This window comes from Mus pahari, chromosome 8 (assembly GCF_900095145.1).
Source record: "Mus pahari chromosome 8, PAHARI_EIJ_v1.1, whole genome shotgun sequence".
NCBI classification, from domain to species: Eukaryota; Metazoa; Chordata; class Mammalia; order Rodentia; family Muridae; genus Mus; species Mus pahari.
In genome coordinates this window covers 45,681,063-45,698,342 of record NC_034597.1, presented here as the reverse complement: position 1 = coordinate 45,698,342, position 17,280 = coordinate 45,681,063, and the positions used below count along the sequence as shown (strand labels likewise).

General features: G+C 50.9%; 1 protein-coding gene across 1 annotated transcript; it reads left to right on the top strand.

Annotated features, from left to right (window-relative positions):
* Positions 1-291: 291 nt before the first annotated feature.
* Ajuba (ajuba LIM protein) lies at positions 292-10,423 on the top strand. The gene is made up of 8 exons (XM_021203434.2): positions 292-1,611; positions 4,726-4,827; positions 6,332-6,399; positions 6,502-6,564; positions 7,614-7,744; positions 7,828-7,879; positions 8,561-8,629; positions 9,031-10,423. The coding sequence occupies exons 1-8, from the start codon at positions 579-581 to the stop codon at positions 9,154-9,156; spliced, it is 1,644 nt and encodes a 547-aa protein (XP_021059093.1). The 5' UTR covers positions 292-578; the 3' UTR covers positions 9,157-10,423.
* Positions 10,424-17,280: the final 6,857 nt, after the last annotated feature.

The following is a 17,280-nucleotide window of genomic DNA, read 5'->3' as shown; positions in this document are numbered from 1 at the left end:
CACGGTGCCCCTCCGCACATTCCAACTGTAAACAAAGAGTTCCCTTTCACTCCCCTTCCCCCAGTCTAAACTCTTGAATTTTGTGGACGCAGCTGCCAAATCTGCCCCTTGACCCTTTACGTCCTGTCTGGAGCCCTCCACCTCGGAGGCAGCTTTCACAGTTCTCTGCTTGCGATGCGCAAGAAATCCTTGCGCGGACACCTCAACCCGGGGTGCACACCGCGCTCCGCCCTTCCCGGAAAGTAGATCCGGCCAGGCAGACAAAAGTTTGGAGAAGTTGGGTCCGTGCAAGTGAGAGCCAGGGGGGCGGGCCGGGCCGGCGGGCGGTGGCGCGAGCGGACGCGTGGACAGACCTGCGGAGGACAGCCGCTACCGTGGGCCCCGCCAGTCGCGCGCGGACCCTCTCGCTGGGGCATGCTTCGGGATCGCGGGCGTCCGGCACCTGGGCCGCTCGCTGAGCCCCCGTGAGTGACTTGCATCCCAGGAATCCGAGCCCCGGGGAACCCGAGCCCGGCCTCTGGCCGAAACACTGCAGCGTGCCGGGCGAGGAGGGGGCTGCAGGCCCCAGATCCGTGGGCATGGAACGGTTAGGGGAGAAAGCCAGTCGTCTGCTGGAAAAGTTGAGACTCTCGGACTCCGGCAGCGCCAAGTTCGGCCGCAGAAAGGGCGAAGCGAGCCGGTCTGGGTCTGATGGGACCCCCGGAGCAGGCAAGGGACGTCTGAGTGGGTTGGGGGGACCTAGGAAGTCAGGACACCGTGGAGCGAATGGGGGGCCTGGGGATGAACCTTTGGAACCGGCCAGGGAGCAAGGGCCCCTGGACGCCGAGCGGAACGCACGCGGCTCCTTTGAAGCGCAGCGCTTCGAAGGGTCCTTTCCCGGGGGGCCGCCGCCCACTCGAGCCTTGCCTCTGCCTCTGTCGTCGCCTCCTGATTTTCGGCTGGAGAGCACGGCTCCAGCCCTTAGCCCTCGCTCCAGCTTCGCCAGTAGCTCGGCCAGCGATGCGAGCAAGCCATCCAGCCCCCGGGGCAGCCTGCTGCTGGACGGAGCGGGGGCCAGCGGAGCCGGAGGTAGCCGGCCGTGCAGCAATCGGACCAGCGGCATCAGCATGGGCTACGACCAGCGCCACGGGAGCCCGCTGCCCGCGGGGCCGTGCCTATTCGGCCTCCCGCTGACCACTGCTCCTGCGGGCTACTCCGGAGGGGCTCCGTCCGCCTACCCGGAGCTCCACGCTGCCCTGGACCGACTATGTGCTCATCGGCCCGTGGGATTCGGCTGCCAGGAGAGCCGTCACTCGTACCCCCCGGCCCTAGGCAGCCCCGGAGCTCTAACCGGAGCCGTGGTGGGAACAGCGGGTCCTTTGGAGAGACGTGGGGCGCAACCCGGACGACACTCGGTTACAGGCTATGGGGACTGCGCCGCGGGGACCCGTTACCAGGACGAGCTAACAGCATTGCTGCGTTTGACGGTGGCTACTGGTGGGCGAGAAGCCGGTGCCCGCGGGGAACCCTCGGGGATTGAGCCGTCGGGTCTGGAGGATTCTCCTGGTCCCTTCGTTCCAGAGGCCTCCCGATCACGGATACGGGAGCCAGAGGCCAGAGAAGACTACTTTGGTAAGTAGGAAAGAAGAGGTTAGGGAACCGAGAGACCGGTCAACGCGTGCTGTTACCCATCGCCCGGACAGCACAAATTGCTGGGGGCCGGGAGTTGCAGGTGGAGACCCCAGATTTTTCTAATATGGAATAGGGCGGACCCTAGAGCACTCAGTCCAGCCAGGTTTACAATGGGACCAGACTCATGATCCCTGACAAATTCAACTCTTTGATCTTTCTCGGGAGTCCCATTTTTCTCAAGCATCGTGGCACGACGGCCTGTCGCAGTAGGAGGCCTCGGAAGGAGGAGGCGCTGCGGGGCCGGGAGAGCATCCTCTCGCGCCCCCCTCGCGGCTGGGCTCCTGCAAGCTCCGGCGTGCCGCGCCCCCACCCGCTCCTTGCTCCACCCGTAGGAATTCGGGGAATGCGCGGGGGGCGGGGCGGGCGGCCGCGTGCGTGCCGACTCCTGCCCTGGCGCTCCAGGTGCCGTGGGCGACGCCCGCCAGGCGGAGGGGTGGGGAGCGTGTGCTTGCGTTGGGGGATGTTTGCTAGCTCCCGCGCAGTCTTGCCTGCTGTCGGGGAAATGGAGCCTGATAGGGAAGCCTGAACTCCCTAGAATGGAAAGCAAGGATTCAAGTTCTGCCCGGTCCCGCCCCAGTCCTGATGGTGAGGTGTGTGCCGGTGGCCTTATAAAATAGCCCAGTACCTATCCGCCTGTTTTCACCAGTTTCTGGAAATCAAGGCAAAACCAGTCACCCCACTGCGACCATTACCCTTGGGTAGATACCTATTCCGTGTGACTACCAAGTTTTACCTGAGTCCCCCCATGACTTGACCAGCATCCAGAAGGAAGTAGCCCTGCCTCCCTGTTCCTGTTGAGGAAACCTGGCCATGGTCTCTCTCCAATACTCGAAATTTTAAAGAAGTGTCGATCGGATGTTAGAGCTAGGCGGTGGGGTGTTATTAAAACTCACAGACATTACTTAATTATAAAAAGTCAGGATTTGAATGTGGACTCCCACTCGCCCCTGAACTCTGAGGGTCTTCAGTTTTCCAAGTATCCTCGATTTTTTTTTCCAGCATTTATGTTCCTCCTCTGCCCTCCCCCCCACCCCAGAGAGAAGGATAATTGGAGGAAGTTCAAAGGTAGCAGCAGATCCTTAGTAGGCTATAATTCAATACACCTTTCTTTCACCTTCTGGGGAAGGGGGATGCAGGGTGGACGATCTAAATCACTTTGATCAAGGGAGACTGTAACGGGACCCATTTAGGAATTTCCTTTTGAGGCCCAAGAGCGAGCTGGGAAAAGAAGCCTCACTGGCTAAGCCATCAGAGCCCAAAGAAAGAAAGACTCAAAGTGCTGGAAAATGGCAGGAAGAAGCTAGGTGTGGATGTTCTGTGAGTGGAGGTGAGGCAAACGTGCCTGAGCATCGTCCTCTTTCCACAGAATCTGTGGCTTCCCACAGAAAGGCTCTGCCAGGACCCCCTGGCATGGCAGTCTTGGGCAAATTTCCCTGATCCTGAGAACACACCTTTTGAACTCAGATACAAGGCCAGGTTGCCTCTTCTGACAGCCCCTACAAGCAGCTCCGTGTCCTAGCGCTAGCCTGATGCTAACCCTCTTCCTGTTGCCTCTAGTTAGGGGCCCTCTTCCTTGGCTTCAGCTCTGCCCAGCTGCCAGAGGGTGGGAGCAGAACAGGCCTGGGCCCATCAGTTGCTGCAGCTGCTGCACCAGCTCCCAGAGCCCCTGGGCAAAGACTGGGATGGGCCCCAACAGGCAGGGAGTGTGGCACTGTGCCGAGGGGGGAGAGGTGGGGCAGGCCCGTTGGGATCTGCTCCCCAAAGACAGGTCTTAGCCCTCAGTCATGGGCCTGGAATTGGGGAGTGGAGGGAAGGAAGAACACACCCAGGAAAGGCTGGTTCCAGAACCAGGTGTATGTACGCAGCTTAGTGGAGAGTGCCAGGGAAGAGTAGCTGAGCCCTGTTTTCCCGGGGCAGGAAGGAGGTAGGGTCTGCTACCGACCCCTCCCCTCAAATCCTATACAGTCCTCGCCCCTGAAGACCCAACTATGTTCTTAGCAGTAAGTACAGGAGTGTTCACATGGCCCATCTGCATAAAAGACTCATGGCTAGGCCAGATCAAGTTGGTTTTTTTTTTTTTTTTTTTTTTTTATTTTTGAGACAGGGTTTCTCTGTATAGCCCTGGCTGTCCTGGAACTCACTTTGTAGACCAGGCTGGCCTCGAACTCAGAAATCCGCCTGCCTCTGCCTCTCAAGTGCTGGGATTAAAGGCATGCGCCACCACGTCCGGCTCGCCAGATCAAGTTTTATGGATGGTAAAACTGAACTCCCAGAAAGACTTAGGGGCCTGGGTGGCTTCCTTTAGGAAGTGTGTGTCCCTGTCCCCGTACACCCCCCCCCCCCGTGCTGCAGAGCCCCTGTGTACTGGCATCTCTATCTCCCGTGAAACAAAGCGTCTTTAACTTAGCCGTTTTTAATAAATTAGGTTGTGTGCTAAGCACAAAAGACTGGTTTGAAGAATATCCAGTAATTAATAAGAATGGATCTCCTGGGCTGGTGAGATGGTGCTCAGCGGGTAAGAGCACCGACAGCTCTTCCAAAGGTTCAGAGTTCAAATCCCAGCAACCACATGGTGGCTCACAACCATCCTTAACAAGATTTGACTCCCTCTTCTGGCGTGTCTGAAGACAGCTACAGTGTACTTACATATCATATAATAAATAAATAAATCTTAAAAAAAAAAAAAAAAAAAAAGAATGATCTCCCTGGTCTGGCCTGCCGCATCCTACTTCTCTCTAGGTTTTTGAGGCAGGGTCTTAGCTTGATCTCAGGTTTCCCCTGCCTGTCTCCTGAGTGCCGGGCACTCTCACACCCATATTATTTGGTGCCAGGGATGGAACCCAGGGCTTCCTCCATGGTAGGCAAGCATTCTACAGGTTGAGTTTACAGCTCCAATGCCCCCCCCTGCACCCCATTTCTAGTTGCCCTATCTTCTCTAAAGGAAATTGGCCCTTGGCACATCAGGCACTCTCAGTCAAGAAAGCTTGGGGGTGCCTGCTTGGGTTTGGGCTGGGGAGATAGAGTATGACTCTCCCCCAACTCTTCTTGTCTCAGGCACCTGTATCAAGTGCAACAAAGGTATCTATGGGCAGAGCAATGCCTGCCAGGCCCTGGACAGCCTCTACCACACCCAGTGCTTTGTCTGCTGCTCCTGTGGTGAGTGTACCTGCCTCTCAAGCCCCCCACCCCCACCCGGCCAAACCCTGATGCAAAGGAGCACCTGCCAGGGCGCATGGCTGTCCCACTCCCTTGTCTGAGTGCTAGCTACCTGCTGTGTCCTCCCCGGGGACTGGGTCGGCTTTCTAGACTCCTGTCTGTCTCTCAGCCTCCCTGCTCCTCCTCTGAACCTCGCTTTCTCCTGTGCCTCCCTGCTGGCCCAGCTTTGGGCTCCAGCCCCACCTCTTCTTTGGTGAGGTTTGGTCTTGGGCAGCAGAGTTGCCTGGGGCGACGGTGAAAGACTGGAATGTGGGAAGGGCGGGTGTGGGCTGGGGGAATGGGGAGCTGTGGGGGGGGCGGGAGGGGGGTTTTCTCTTGGCTGGTCAGAGTTCAGCCACCTCACTGGAGTGGAGGCCATCGGGCCATGCCAAGCTGATGACATCACACCGGAGGAATGTCTGCTGCTGCTGTTAGCTCAGGAGGCCCTCGGTGGGGGTGCTCCCCCCACCACACCCTCCCTCACCTCTCATTATCCCTTCCACACTGCTTACCCTCTAATCTCCTATCTCTGCCTGTCTGACTCTACCACTCGGCTTCTCCCTTCCTCCCCCAGCTTCTGCCTGCATCTCTCTGGGCTGATCTGGCTGCCCTTTTCTTTAGGCCTCTTCCTGGTGTGCCCCCTCTTTTCCTCTCCCATGTCAGTAAGTGAGTTTTTCTCTGACCACCCTACCCCCCACCCTCAGAAGAACTGGAACTAGATTCAATGGGGAGCCTTCTCCTGCACTCTGTTCTTCTTGTCTTTGACCACTCAGATCTGATGGAGTAGCTTCATGGGTGTCAGGTCAAAATGGTCTGCCATGCAGAGTTGGGGGAAAAAAAATCCCTGGAGCCTCTGACCCGCGTTCCTCTAAGCCCCCAAACAAAGGAGTAGCTTCCAAAGACAACCTGACCACCACAGAGGCAGGACAGACAAGTGAAGATAGGATGTCTACAGTGAAGTAAAAAATCCTAGGCTAAAACATCCCAGAGTAAGGCCTGGAGTCAGTGCTCCATGCAAATCAAATAGTACCCAGGCAGAGCTTCTTAGCAGGTACACCAGCCTGGCCTGACCTTGGCTCTCCCTTAGGTGACTCCCCATGCCCTGAGCCCTGAGGAGGTGGTGGCAGACAGCTATTGAAGACACAGGAGCTAGAGGAGGAAGGAGTAGAAACATTCGGCTATAATGAGGCCAAAGACAATTGGCCAATCATACAAGATTTTTCTCTTTGAGGCAGGCTTTACTGTGTAGGCCAAGCTGACCTTAAACTCTTGGTCCTTCTGTCTCTGTCACATGCATATGGGGTTTTTGTTTAGGAAGGAAGAATAGATAACACTTAGGAGGAAATCTTTAAATAAAGTCCAGGTCCAAATGCCCTGTCAGGATTGGGGAGCAGAGACCAGAAGAGGAAGAGCCCCGTGTGTGGGCTCCAGAGTTAACCTCCTTCGCCTTCTCTGCTGCTTCTAGGACGAACTTTGCGGTGCAAGGCTTTCTACAGCGTCAATGGCTCTGTCTACTGTGAGGAAGATTATCTGGTGAGTGAAGGGCCTAGGCTTGGCTTTCACGCTGGGACACCGGTGGCCGTCGGGCTCCATCACGGTTTTCAGCGTGGTAACCGTATCCTGTCTCCTCTCTAGTTTTCAGGGTTTCAGGAGGCAGCTGAGAAGTGCTGTGTCTGTGGCCACTTGATTCTAGAGAAGGTAAGGAACGCCCCTTCAGCTGAGTTTTGGGGGCCACTACCCTGAAGGGCAAGAACTAGTGGCATCGCAAATAGACTATTGCTAGATGGTCATGTTCTTGCCCTTCCTCCCCAAAGCTGCCTCACGGTGATCCCCTGTGAGAGCCAGTCCATAGTCTTAGCCCCTGGGCTTCTGTGATCTGTCCCTTCCCCGATTCTGGACACAGCTGTCCTCCAGCCTGAGTTGGAAACAGCTGGAACTCAGCTTTCTTTTCTGTATAAAGAGAAGGAATTGGATTATGGCCTACAGGAACCGTTATACTTGACTGTGGCTGTCTAGTAGGTACCTGGGAAGAACTGACAGAAGGAATTCTCTCTGGCACCCACCTCGAGTTGTAATAAAAAAGGTGTGGCCTGTTAGTTGAGCGAATGCCACGTAACAGCCCTGGGTTCCATCCTCAACCCTGCGCAAACCAGTCATAGTATGCAAACCAGTCATAGTGCGGAAGAGGGTGTGGGGTTCAAGGTCATCCTCGGCTACATAGTGATGTGGTTTGGGCTTTCTTTCTTTTTTCTTTTTTTCCCCCTTGGTTTTGGGTTTTCTTTTTTTTTTCTTTCTTTCTTTTTGGAGACTGGGTTTCTCTGTGTAGCCCTGGCTGTCCTGGAACTCACTCTGTAGACCAGGCTGGCCTTGAACTCAGAAATCCGCCTGCCTCTGCCTCCCGAGTACTGGGATTAAAGGCATGCGCCACCACGCCCGGCATGGTTATGGGTTTTCAAGACAGGGTTTCTCTGTGTAGTCCTGGCTGTCCTGGAACTCCCAGAGAGCACCCTGCCTCTGCCTCCCAAGTGCTGGCACTAAAGGTCTGCCCTGCTGCTGCTAGGCTCCATAGAGTTTTTAAGGCCAGTCTAAGATACTTTTGACCCTATCTCCAAGAAAGACTCCTTGGTCCCCTCAAACTATGTAGCATTCTTCTAGGAGGCCAGGAGCGGGTTGGAAAGGAAGGTAATGGGGAGCTGGAGAGAGGCTGGGCAGACACTGATCCTTCTCCTGCCCGCCCTTCGAGCCAGATCCTCCAGGCCATGGGGAAGTCCTATCACCCGGGCTGCTTCCGATGCATCGTTTGTAACAAGTGCCTGGATGGTGTCCCCTTCACTGTGGACTTCTCCAACCAGGTGTACTGTGTCACCGACTACCACAAGTGAGTCTGACCCCCCGGGGAGGAAATGTGGGCCCGGGCCCAGGGAGTCCTCAGCCTCGCTTATCACTGTCTTCTTTTTTTAGGAATTACGCCCCGAAATGTGCAGCCTGCGGACAACCCATCCTCCCTTCAGAGGTCAGTGTATCCGAGTTCCTCGGGCGGCCAGATGGGGACAAGATGGGGACATGCAGCCTGGCCTCCCTTGGGAAGTGGCACTTGGAAGGAATGTACATTCTGTGAAAGATTCCCGTGTGACTCTGCTCTTGGGGTCACCACCCTGACCTAAACATCCGGACCCAGACTTGCTGGGCCCAAGCTCCATATCTTCTGTCCCCTGTACAGAGAACAAGGCTTTCTTTGGAAGTCAAGGTCACCAGATAAAGGGACTGAAAGGGGGCGAAACTGTCCTTAAACTGGTAAAAAACGGGGACAAGGATTATTTGAGCTGTGTGTGGAGAGGGTATGTCCTGAGGAAAAGCTGCAAGCCCCTTAGAGCAGGCTTGTGCTCAGCCTTTTCCTTCCCCTGCCCCTCCCCCTCTCCCCTGCTTCTCTGCAGGAGGAAGCTAGCAGGTAAGGCTGAGCCCCTGTGTGGAGGGGGCGGCTAGAGGCATAGAGGCATACTCTCCTGGGGCAGCGCCAGGGTAGTGGGTATCATTCTGGTAGGAGTTGCTTAAAAGATCTCAAAGCTACATGTTAGCTACTTGGTGTCTAAGTGCGGGAAGAGGCCTTTATAAATCCTCTTGGTGGAGCAGGAGGGTTTCTATGGGATGGGGATTGGGGGACACCATGCTCTGCTCATCCCCCTACGTGTTTCAGGGCTGTGAGGACATTGTGAGAGTGATATCCATGGACCGTGATTATCACTTTGAGTGCTACCACTGTGAGGTAAGTGTTGGGGTTCAGGGACGATGAGGGGAAATCTGAGTTTGGAAGGGAGATTCTTGGAACGACCTGGCATCTGTGGGAGGGATTCAGGATACAGAAAACCAGGACACTGCAGTGACCTATGTCCAGTCTTGTCCTCTAGCTTCTCTTTCTAATCCTAGTTCTTTTTAAATCTGGAATCTGGCTTCCCCAGCATCTCAACTGCTGGGATGGGGCTTGTCTCACGATTTCTGCTGCAGCAGCGACACCTGGTGTCCGGAAGAAGCATTTCTCTGGTTTTTCACTTCAAGTTGACCCTTTCACCCTTCACCCTCCCTGCCTTACCACTCACCCGGAGTCTCCCAGGATGGCCTCAGAGTGGGGAGCCTGGGTTGAAGTGAACTAGTTGCCTTCTTCCCTAGGACTGCCGCATGCAGCTGAGCGACGAGGAAGGTTGCTGCTGTTTCCCTCTTGACGGACATTTGCTCTGCCACGGCTGTCACATGCAGCGCCTCAGTGCCCGACAGCCCCCTACCAACTATATCTGAGCTGGCGTTACTGCTGCCGCCACTACTGTTGAGAAACTCTCTGGCCAGTGTACTCTGCAATCCTTGTGAAGAGGTCTCTGGGGAGGCCCCGAAGGCCAGAGACCCAAAGATCCTAACATTCCAAGTGGGCCGTGGAGGAGGAACCTTCTGGTCGCCGGGAGGGTTGACTGGGCTTCTTTGTGTGCAGCCTGTGCTACAGTAGATGGGATGTAGCACACGCAGGCACCCAGGTTTCAGTACTTCCTGAACGCCAGGTTATAATGTGTTTTTCCAGTGTATGTTTCTGTATAAGTTCTGGTGCTGCATCACATCACAGAGGGCATCACAGAAACTTTCCCCAGTCTGTTGTACCCTATGCATGGAGTCAGCAGGGCCTTTCCCACAGTGTCCTGCCTTTGTCTGCGCTGAAGGTTGGAAGCCCTGGACTTCATGAGGAGTCATTTCTTGGCTCTCTCCCTAAGGACTAGAGAGCTCCCCCTGTCTGTCTGCTGGGACTGGGACCAGCTCTGGGGGACCTTGCTGTCTGTGTTGCCTGTTTCTCAGGGACCTGGGGAGGCTAACTGGGGCCTGTCCCTGGTTACTGTTTGGCTTTTCTGGGGGAAGAAATGAGCAGGTTTCTGGATGTGAAACTTGCCCGGTGAGCAGGATGTCCCTGAAGCTTCAGGCTAGCCCCACTCCCCTGGTTTAAGTGCACTGAGCCTGTAGCCCAGCATAGATGGATACATTGTGTCCGTGTATGCCTCTGCACCTCCCTGCCTACTCCTCTTTTCTCAGGTGACTTACACTTAGTTCCCTAGCAGTAGCCTATCTTTTGAGACCCATTTTTTAAAAAGGATCCTGTATTGGATCTGACCTGTTATAACCCCACAACTCAAGGCGTTGGGGAAGCTGGAGAGAAGAGAAATGGGTTGATTTGGTTTTAGCCACTTGGCTGAAACTTGAATTCACCTTAAGCCGGATGTCTTAAAGCCAGGTCACTTGCTGGCTGGAAGTTAGTTTCCTTTGATGACCAGGTTGCCAAGAGTCCTGTCCCCTACTGAGTGTTCTTATAGCTGCCTATATGTTTTGTTCTTTTCATTACACTAAGAGTTCAGTGATTTCTGCCTGTTCATTAAGAGTACTCCAGAGTTCTTAGCAACGTACATTTATGAACTTTGTGGCACTTTGTGATACAAATGCTCCCTGCCTCCTTGGGTGTCTTCCTACGCCATTATTTCTCTGACACTTAAGAAAGAAAAGTTGAAATCCTAGCAATAAATACAGTTGATACAGACACTTGGTGAGTGTATTGTGGTCCTTACATTGGTGTTCACCGTGACTTCACTCCTAAGTATGCCTTGAAGATGTAAAGGAACTCTGTGGATTCACCTTGGTCTGGCTTCTCCATTCACATTGTTCAAATGTGATTGTGTCATAAACAAGTGAGTCTGGAAATGACTGAGGACAGAAGACCCACCCTTGAGGGTTATTCTAAAACTGTGCTGGCCATTCTGGAATCACATGGACAGGGTCTCTGAGTACGAAGAGAACATACCTTGGGTAGCAGCTGGAGGAAGTGTATTTTCAGAGAAACATCCTGGAATTTGGGTTCTTTTGCAGCTGAGACTTCTGAACTATTATGGATGGAGTGAGTCACAAGAGTCCCGAGACTGCGAGCGACATTTTCCCACTCCACACGGAGCCTCTAGCTTCTGCGTTTACTGTAGGAACCATCCCTGTCCTTTTGGCTTCTTTCACCCAACTGACTCATTCCTATCTAGGGCTACACCAGTACTGCCTGGGGCTCCCCAAGACTTCTTGCCAGTGGATCTCTTCTCCCAGTTAGGAATTAAGTTTTAACATCTTAGAGGGGTAGCTTGCAGCAGGAAAGCAACCCCAATCCGTCTCCCCACCCCCTCCCCTGTATCAGCACAGGATCCCCGTATTCCCTATTTGTTAGACGATTGTCCTTAATAGTTTATTGGTGATTGGTGAGCTGGTTCAAGGGTATGGCAATAGGCAGTCCTTATTTGGCGTCCTTGGACACTTAACTAACCAATACTATTCTGAGATGGAGAAGGAAGGACAGCAAGTTGGGATCTCTGTCAGCTGAAAGTTCCAAGGTAAGGGAACTTGGACAGCTGTCTTGGTGTTCTTTGCTTTGGACAAATGCAGGTCACCAAGAGCCCACATACAGGTTAAGAAGGATGAGGGATGGGGAGCAGGGCTATTCAGCAGGTCACTGCACTTTGCCACCAAGCCTGATGACCTGAGTCCCCCTAAGCCCACACGGTGACTTCTGAGCTCCACTGGAGTTATGGTGGCAAAAGTACAGAGAATAAAAATGTAAGCAAAAGGTGCTAGAGAGATGGCTCAACAGTTAAGAGCCCTGACTACTCTTCCAGAGGTTCTGAGTTCAATTCCCAGCAACCACATGGTAGTTCACAACCATCTGTAATGTGATCTGATGCCCTTTTCTGGTGTCTGAAGACTGTGTGTGTGTGTGTGTGTGTGTGTGTGTGTGTGTGTGTGTGTGTGTATGAAAAAAACATAAGCAAAAGAATGAGAGTAAGGAGGGCTGGAGAGATTGCTCAGTGGTTAAGAGTACCGACTGCTCTTCCAAAGGTCCTGAGTTCAAATCCCAGCAACCACATAGTGGCTCACAACCATCTGTAATGAGATCTGACGCCTTCTTCTGGTGCATCTGAAGACAGCTACAGTGTACTTAGATATAATAAATAAATCTTAAAAAAAAAAAAAAAGAATTAGAGTAAAATAGACAGACTTGCTCGTATCTGTAGATCTATCCTTCCTGGAGGGGAATCAGGAGAACTGGGCACACAAGCTCATACCCGTGGGTCACAACCTTCCTAACTCCAGTTCCAGAATATCTGAAGTCCTCTTCTGACCTCCCCAGGCACCGGGCATGAGTGTGGTACAGAGAGAGACATAGTGAAAACACCCTTATACATTATAAGTATTTAACATTTCTCTGGTCGCTAGTACAGTGGCTTGTGCCTGTAGTTCTAGCGCTGGGGGAGAGGAATTTGAAAGGGGCTAAGGTAGGAGGGTTCAAACGGTTGAGGCTAACCTGGGCTAAAGGCTGATGGCTGGAATGGAGCTGCATTTGCCAGCATGAACTCCAGCACCGTAGGAGGAGTCGGGGCAAGTTCGAATGGTTCTTTCTTTTTCTTCTTTTTTGTTTTGTTGTTTTCTTTTTGTTTTGTTTTGTATCTTTTGGGGACAGGCTGCTTCCTATTTCTTTTACAGATTCTTGTGTGTCATTCTAAGATTACATGCAACACTCTTTTTTTTTCTTTTTTTTTTTTTTTTTAAAGATTTATTTATTTATTATCTGTAAGTACACTGTAGCTGTCTTCAGACACTCCAGAAGAGGGCGTCAGATCTTGTTACAGATGGTTATGAGCCACCATGTGGTTGCTGGGATTTGAACTCCTGATCTTCGGAAGAGCAGTCGGGTGCTCTTACCCACTGAGCCATCTCACCAGCCCCACATGCAACACTCTTGACTTCTGTTCCCTGAAGTTCTTGAGGCAGAAGAGTGGAAAAATTACATTCATACCAAGGCCAATTCAGGAGAAAGTAAGAGCTGTAAACCTGTCCCAAGCACATAAGCACCGTGTTGCATGCAGTTTTCCTGATTGTCCCTTTAAACAAAAAGAAGACAGCTGCCAGGTGGTGGTGGCAGCACACACCTTTAATCCCAGTACTTGGGAGGCAGAGGCAGGCAGATTTCTGAGTTTAAGGCCAGCCTGGTCTACAGAGTGAGTTCCAGGACAGCCAGGGCTACACAGAGAAACCCTGTCTCAAAAAACCAAATCAAGGGCTGGTGAGATGGCTCAGCTGGTAAGAGGACCCTACTGCTCTTCCAAAGGTACAGAGTTCAAATCCCAGCAACCACATTGGTGGCTCACAGCCATCCTTAAGGAGATTTTACTCCCTCTTCTGGGGTGTCTGAGGACAGCTACAGTGTACTTCCATATAATAAATAAATAAATCTAAAAAAAAAAAAAAAAAAAAAACGAAACAACAACAACAGCACCCCAAACAGAAGACAAACAAAGAAAAAGGAAAGAAAGAAAACATCTGGGCGTGACAATAACACATGCCTTTAAGCCCAGCNTCTTCCAAAGGTACAGAGTTCAAATCCCAGCAACCACATTGGTGGCTCACAGCCATCCTTAAGGAGATTTTACTCCCTCTTCTGGGGTGTCTGAGTACTTACATATAGTACTTACATATAATAAAAAAAAAAATCTAAAAAAAAAAAAAAAAAAACAACGAATCAACAACAACAGCACCCCAAACAGAAGACAAACAAAGAAAAAGGAAAGAAAGAAAACATCTGGGCGTGACAATAACACATGCCTTTAAGCCCAGCTCTTGGGAGACAGAGGCAAGTGGGTCTCTGTGGGTTGAAAACTAGCCTGATCTATCTAGCAAGTTATGGGGCAGCCTGAGCTACAAAACAAACCAACAAAACTAGCATTAAGGAAGCAGAAGGATTAAAAGGCAAATGATGGGGAGAATAAACATTGTTTTAAACATTTTGTTTAAAACTCAAAAAAAGGTTTGGGAATTTTCTTTTAATTTTGTTTTTTAATTTTATGAATGCTTTGCCTTTAAATACATCATGTGTCCATGGAGCTCTCTGAACAAGAAGAGGTTCTCAGGCCATCTGGCACTGTAGCTACAGACGCCTGTAAGCTGCCGTAGATGCTGAGAATCCAACCCCCCCCTCTCTCTCTGTGTGTGTGTGTGTGTGTGTGTGTGTGTGTATGTGTGTGTGTGTCAGTGTCATCATGTGTATGCATGGTTGCCCAAATAGACTAAAGGAGGCTGTCTGTCTGTCAGGCCCTCTGTCCAGGAGCTGGAGTTACATGCAGTGGGAGGTAACCTTGTGAGTGCTGGGAGGATCTGGACTCATCCTCTGCAGGAACAATGAGCACTCCTACCTACTGAGCCATCTCTCCAGTACCGTAAAGCATTTGATTTATTAATCATTTACTTTAAATGAGTGCTGTGTCTTCACACACACCAAAAGAGAGAATCAGACCCCATTACAGATGGTTGTGAGTCACCATGTGGGTACTGGGAATTGAATTCAGGACCTCTTGGATGACCAGTCAGTGTTCTTAGCCTTGAGCCCCTTTTTTTTGGTTTTTGTTTGTTTGTTTGGTTGGTTGGTTGGTTTTTCAAGACATTTTTTTTGTGTGTGTGTAGCCTGGCTGTCCTAGAACTTGTTCTGTAGACCATCTCAAACACACAGAGATCTGCCTGCCTCTGCCTTCCGAGGGCTGGGACTAAAGGAATGTGTCACCACCACCCATCGCCTGGTTCTATTTTAAATTTTCTTCTTACAATTATTTATTTATGGGGCAGGGGCATGTACCTACCACCACCTGCATGTAGAGGTCAGAGGTCCACCCTCTTGAATTCAGGACATCAGGTTAAATGCCTTTACCCACGGAGCCATTTTGCTGGTCCAGCAAATTCTTTTTACTGTGTGTTGAATATTATTTTGCTTCCCATTTGACTTGGAAAGGATGGGGTTGGCTGTGTGACAGGACCCAATCAGGAAGGAGAGCAGTGGTTAGCTTTAGTGGGGGAAAGCCAAATAGGGCATGGTTTTAAATAATCCTGTCTCCTTCCTTCTTGAATGAAGACAGAGTGGCCTGGGAGATAGGCAGTGGGTAAGAGCACCTACTCTACCAATGCACATCTGAGCTCCAACCCCGGCCTCCAAGTAAATGCCAGGCCTGGCTGTGTGCACTGCAACCCAAGCATGGTGGAGACAGACTGTTGGCATCTTTGTAGATAGCTGGCCAGCCAGCTTATGCCAAACAGCAAGTTTCTGCTTCAGTGAGAGACCCTGCCTGCAGGCAGTAAGGCAGGGAGTAATAGAAGAAGACGCCCCGTGTCCTAGTGCCTGTGAAACACACTCATGCATATGTACCACACACAGGCCACACATACAAACACACATCACAAACACCATGCATACATATATACACATATCACACACATATAGTATACAACATACATAGGCATTGCACACGCAAACACACACATCATACACACCAGAATCAAAAATAGCATCTCTTGGTGATGCAACCCTTCCAGGGCCACACAGCTGCACGGTGCTGCAGACTCCTGGGGGTAAAGTGCCTTTCACCTCTTCCCATACCCTCACCACAGTGACATCACAAGTAAATGACACAGGTGAAATTGTCATTGTGAGAAAAGCACTTTGCTAGGACAGTTAGGGAGTTGGGCAATAAATTAAAACTCTGCTTTGGCTTTCGGTTGCTGTGTTGTTAGCACCTTGGAAGCACCTCAGAACAGAACAGAGGAAGGGTACTGCAAAACACTCCTGACCTTGAAGAGGCACGGTCTACCAGGGGCAGATACACACATAAATGACTTGAGAGTATGAGCAACTTGTCAAGGAGAGTGTAAAGTAATTGATTGTTATGAATAAAAGACCTAATATCCCAGGGTACAGAGTGCTGATGAGCGAGGCTATGCCGCTTGGCTGCAGATCAGAGGGTGCAGCCCACGGTATAAATTCTGTTACCAAGTGAGGGGTTTGCATGGAGGGAGGTTTTTTGGTTTGTTTGTTTGGTTTGGTTTGGTTTTTGGTTTTTGGTTTTTCAAGACAAGATTTCTCTATAGCCCTGGCTGTCCTGGAACTCACTTTGTAGACCAGGCTGGCCTTGAACTCAGAAATCCACCTGCCTCTGCCTCCCGAGTGCTGGGATTAAAGGCCCGGCATATGGAGGGAGTTTTATTGTTATTACTGATATGCTGGGAATTGAACTCAAGGCCCAAAGCCAGTGCATCCTAAATACATAATCTACCAATTAAGCTAACCTCTTCTCTCTCTCCCTCTCCCTCTCTCCCCTTCCCCTCCCCCTCCCTCCCTCTGTGTGTGTGTGTGTGTGTGTGTGTGTGTGTGTGTGTTAGTAGAAATCCAACCTTAGCCATCACACATGCTAGGCAGGTACTCTACCATTGAGCTATATCACCAGACCTTTCTTTTTAACTTTTTAAATTTTGAGACAGGGCCTCAGTAAATTGCCAAGTAGGCCTTCAACTTTATCTATCTATCTATCTATCTATCTATCTATCTATCTATCTATCTATCTATCTTCTCAAAACAGGGATTCTCTATATAGCCCTGGCTGTCCTGGAACTCACTTTGTAAACCAGGCTGGCCTCAAATTCAGACATCTGCCTGCTTCTGCCTCTGAGTAGCTGAGACCTCAGGATGGCACCACCAGGCCAGTGTGTTCTCATTCTCTCTCTCAATCTTTTCTCTATTTTCTATTATTTTAAGTTATTATTTAAGTGTGTATATGCACAGAGGCCAGAGGTGTTTGAGCCCCTGGAGCTGGTTACAGGCAATTGTGAGCCACCCAACTCTAGAGCTGAGAGCAGAACTCAAGTCCTCTGCAAGAGCAGAATACACTCTTAATCACCAGGTCATCTCATCAGCCCTCTTCTTTCTTTCTTTCTTTCTTTCTTTCTTTCTTTCTTTCTTTCTTTCTTTCTTTCTTTCTTTCTTTCTTTTAGATTTATTATTATATCTAAATACACTGTAGCTGTCTTCAGATGCACCAGAAGAAGGTGTCAGATCTCATTACAGATAGTTGTGAGCCACCATGTGGTTGCTGGGATTTGAACTCAGGACCTTCGGAAGAGCAGTTGGTGCTCTTAACCACTGAGCCATCTTTCCAGCCCCCAACCCTCTCCTTTCTTAAATATGTTCAGTTTTTGTTGTTGTTCCTGTTTATTTTAAGACAGTATCTCACTATGAAGTCCTGGTTGGCCTGGAACTTACTATGTAGATCTGGTTATCCTCGAACTCAGAGATTTGTGTGCTTTTGCCCACCCCTACCCCCAGGCTGAGATCAAAGACGTATGTTACTATGGCTGGTTATTCATTTATAATTTATGTGTATGTGTCTGGATGGGTATATGCTGTGTGTGTGTGTGTGTGTGTGTGTGTGTGTGTGTGTGTGTGTGCACTCCACTGGACAAGAGTTACAGGTCACAGTGACCCTGGAAGAAGTAACGGGATTAATCCAGGTGACAAAGTATTCTAAACAGTGCTCTTGAGGA

Excerpts from the sequence above, each read along its gene's own strand:
- Ajuba (XM_021203434.2), top strand. The coding sequence starts at position 579 with ATGGAACGGTTAGGGGAGAAAGCCAGTCGTCTGCTGGAAAAGTTGAGA. Across the intron at positions 1,612-4,725 it reads GGCCAGAGAAGACTACTTTG|GCACCTGTATCAAGTGCAAC; the intron begins GTAAGTAGGAAA and ends TTCTTGTCTCAG. Across the intron at positions 6,565-7,613 it reads GCCACTTGATTCTAGAGAAG|ATCCTCCAGGCCATGGGGAA; the intron begins GTAAGGAACGCC and ends CCTTCGAGCCAG.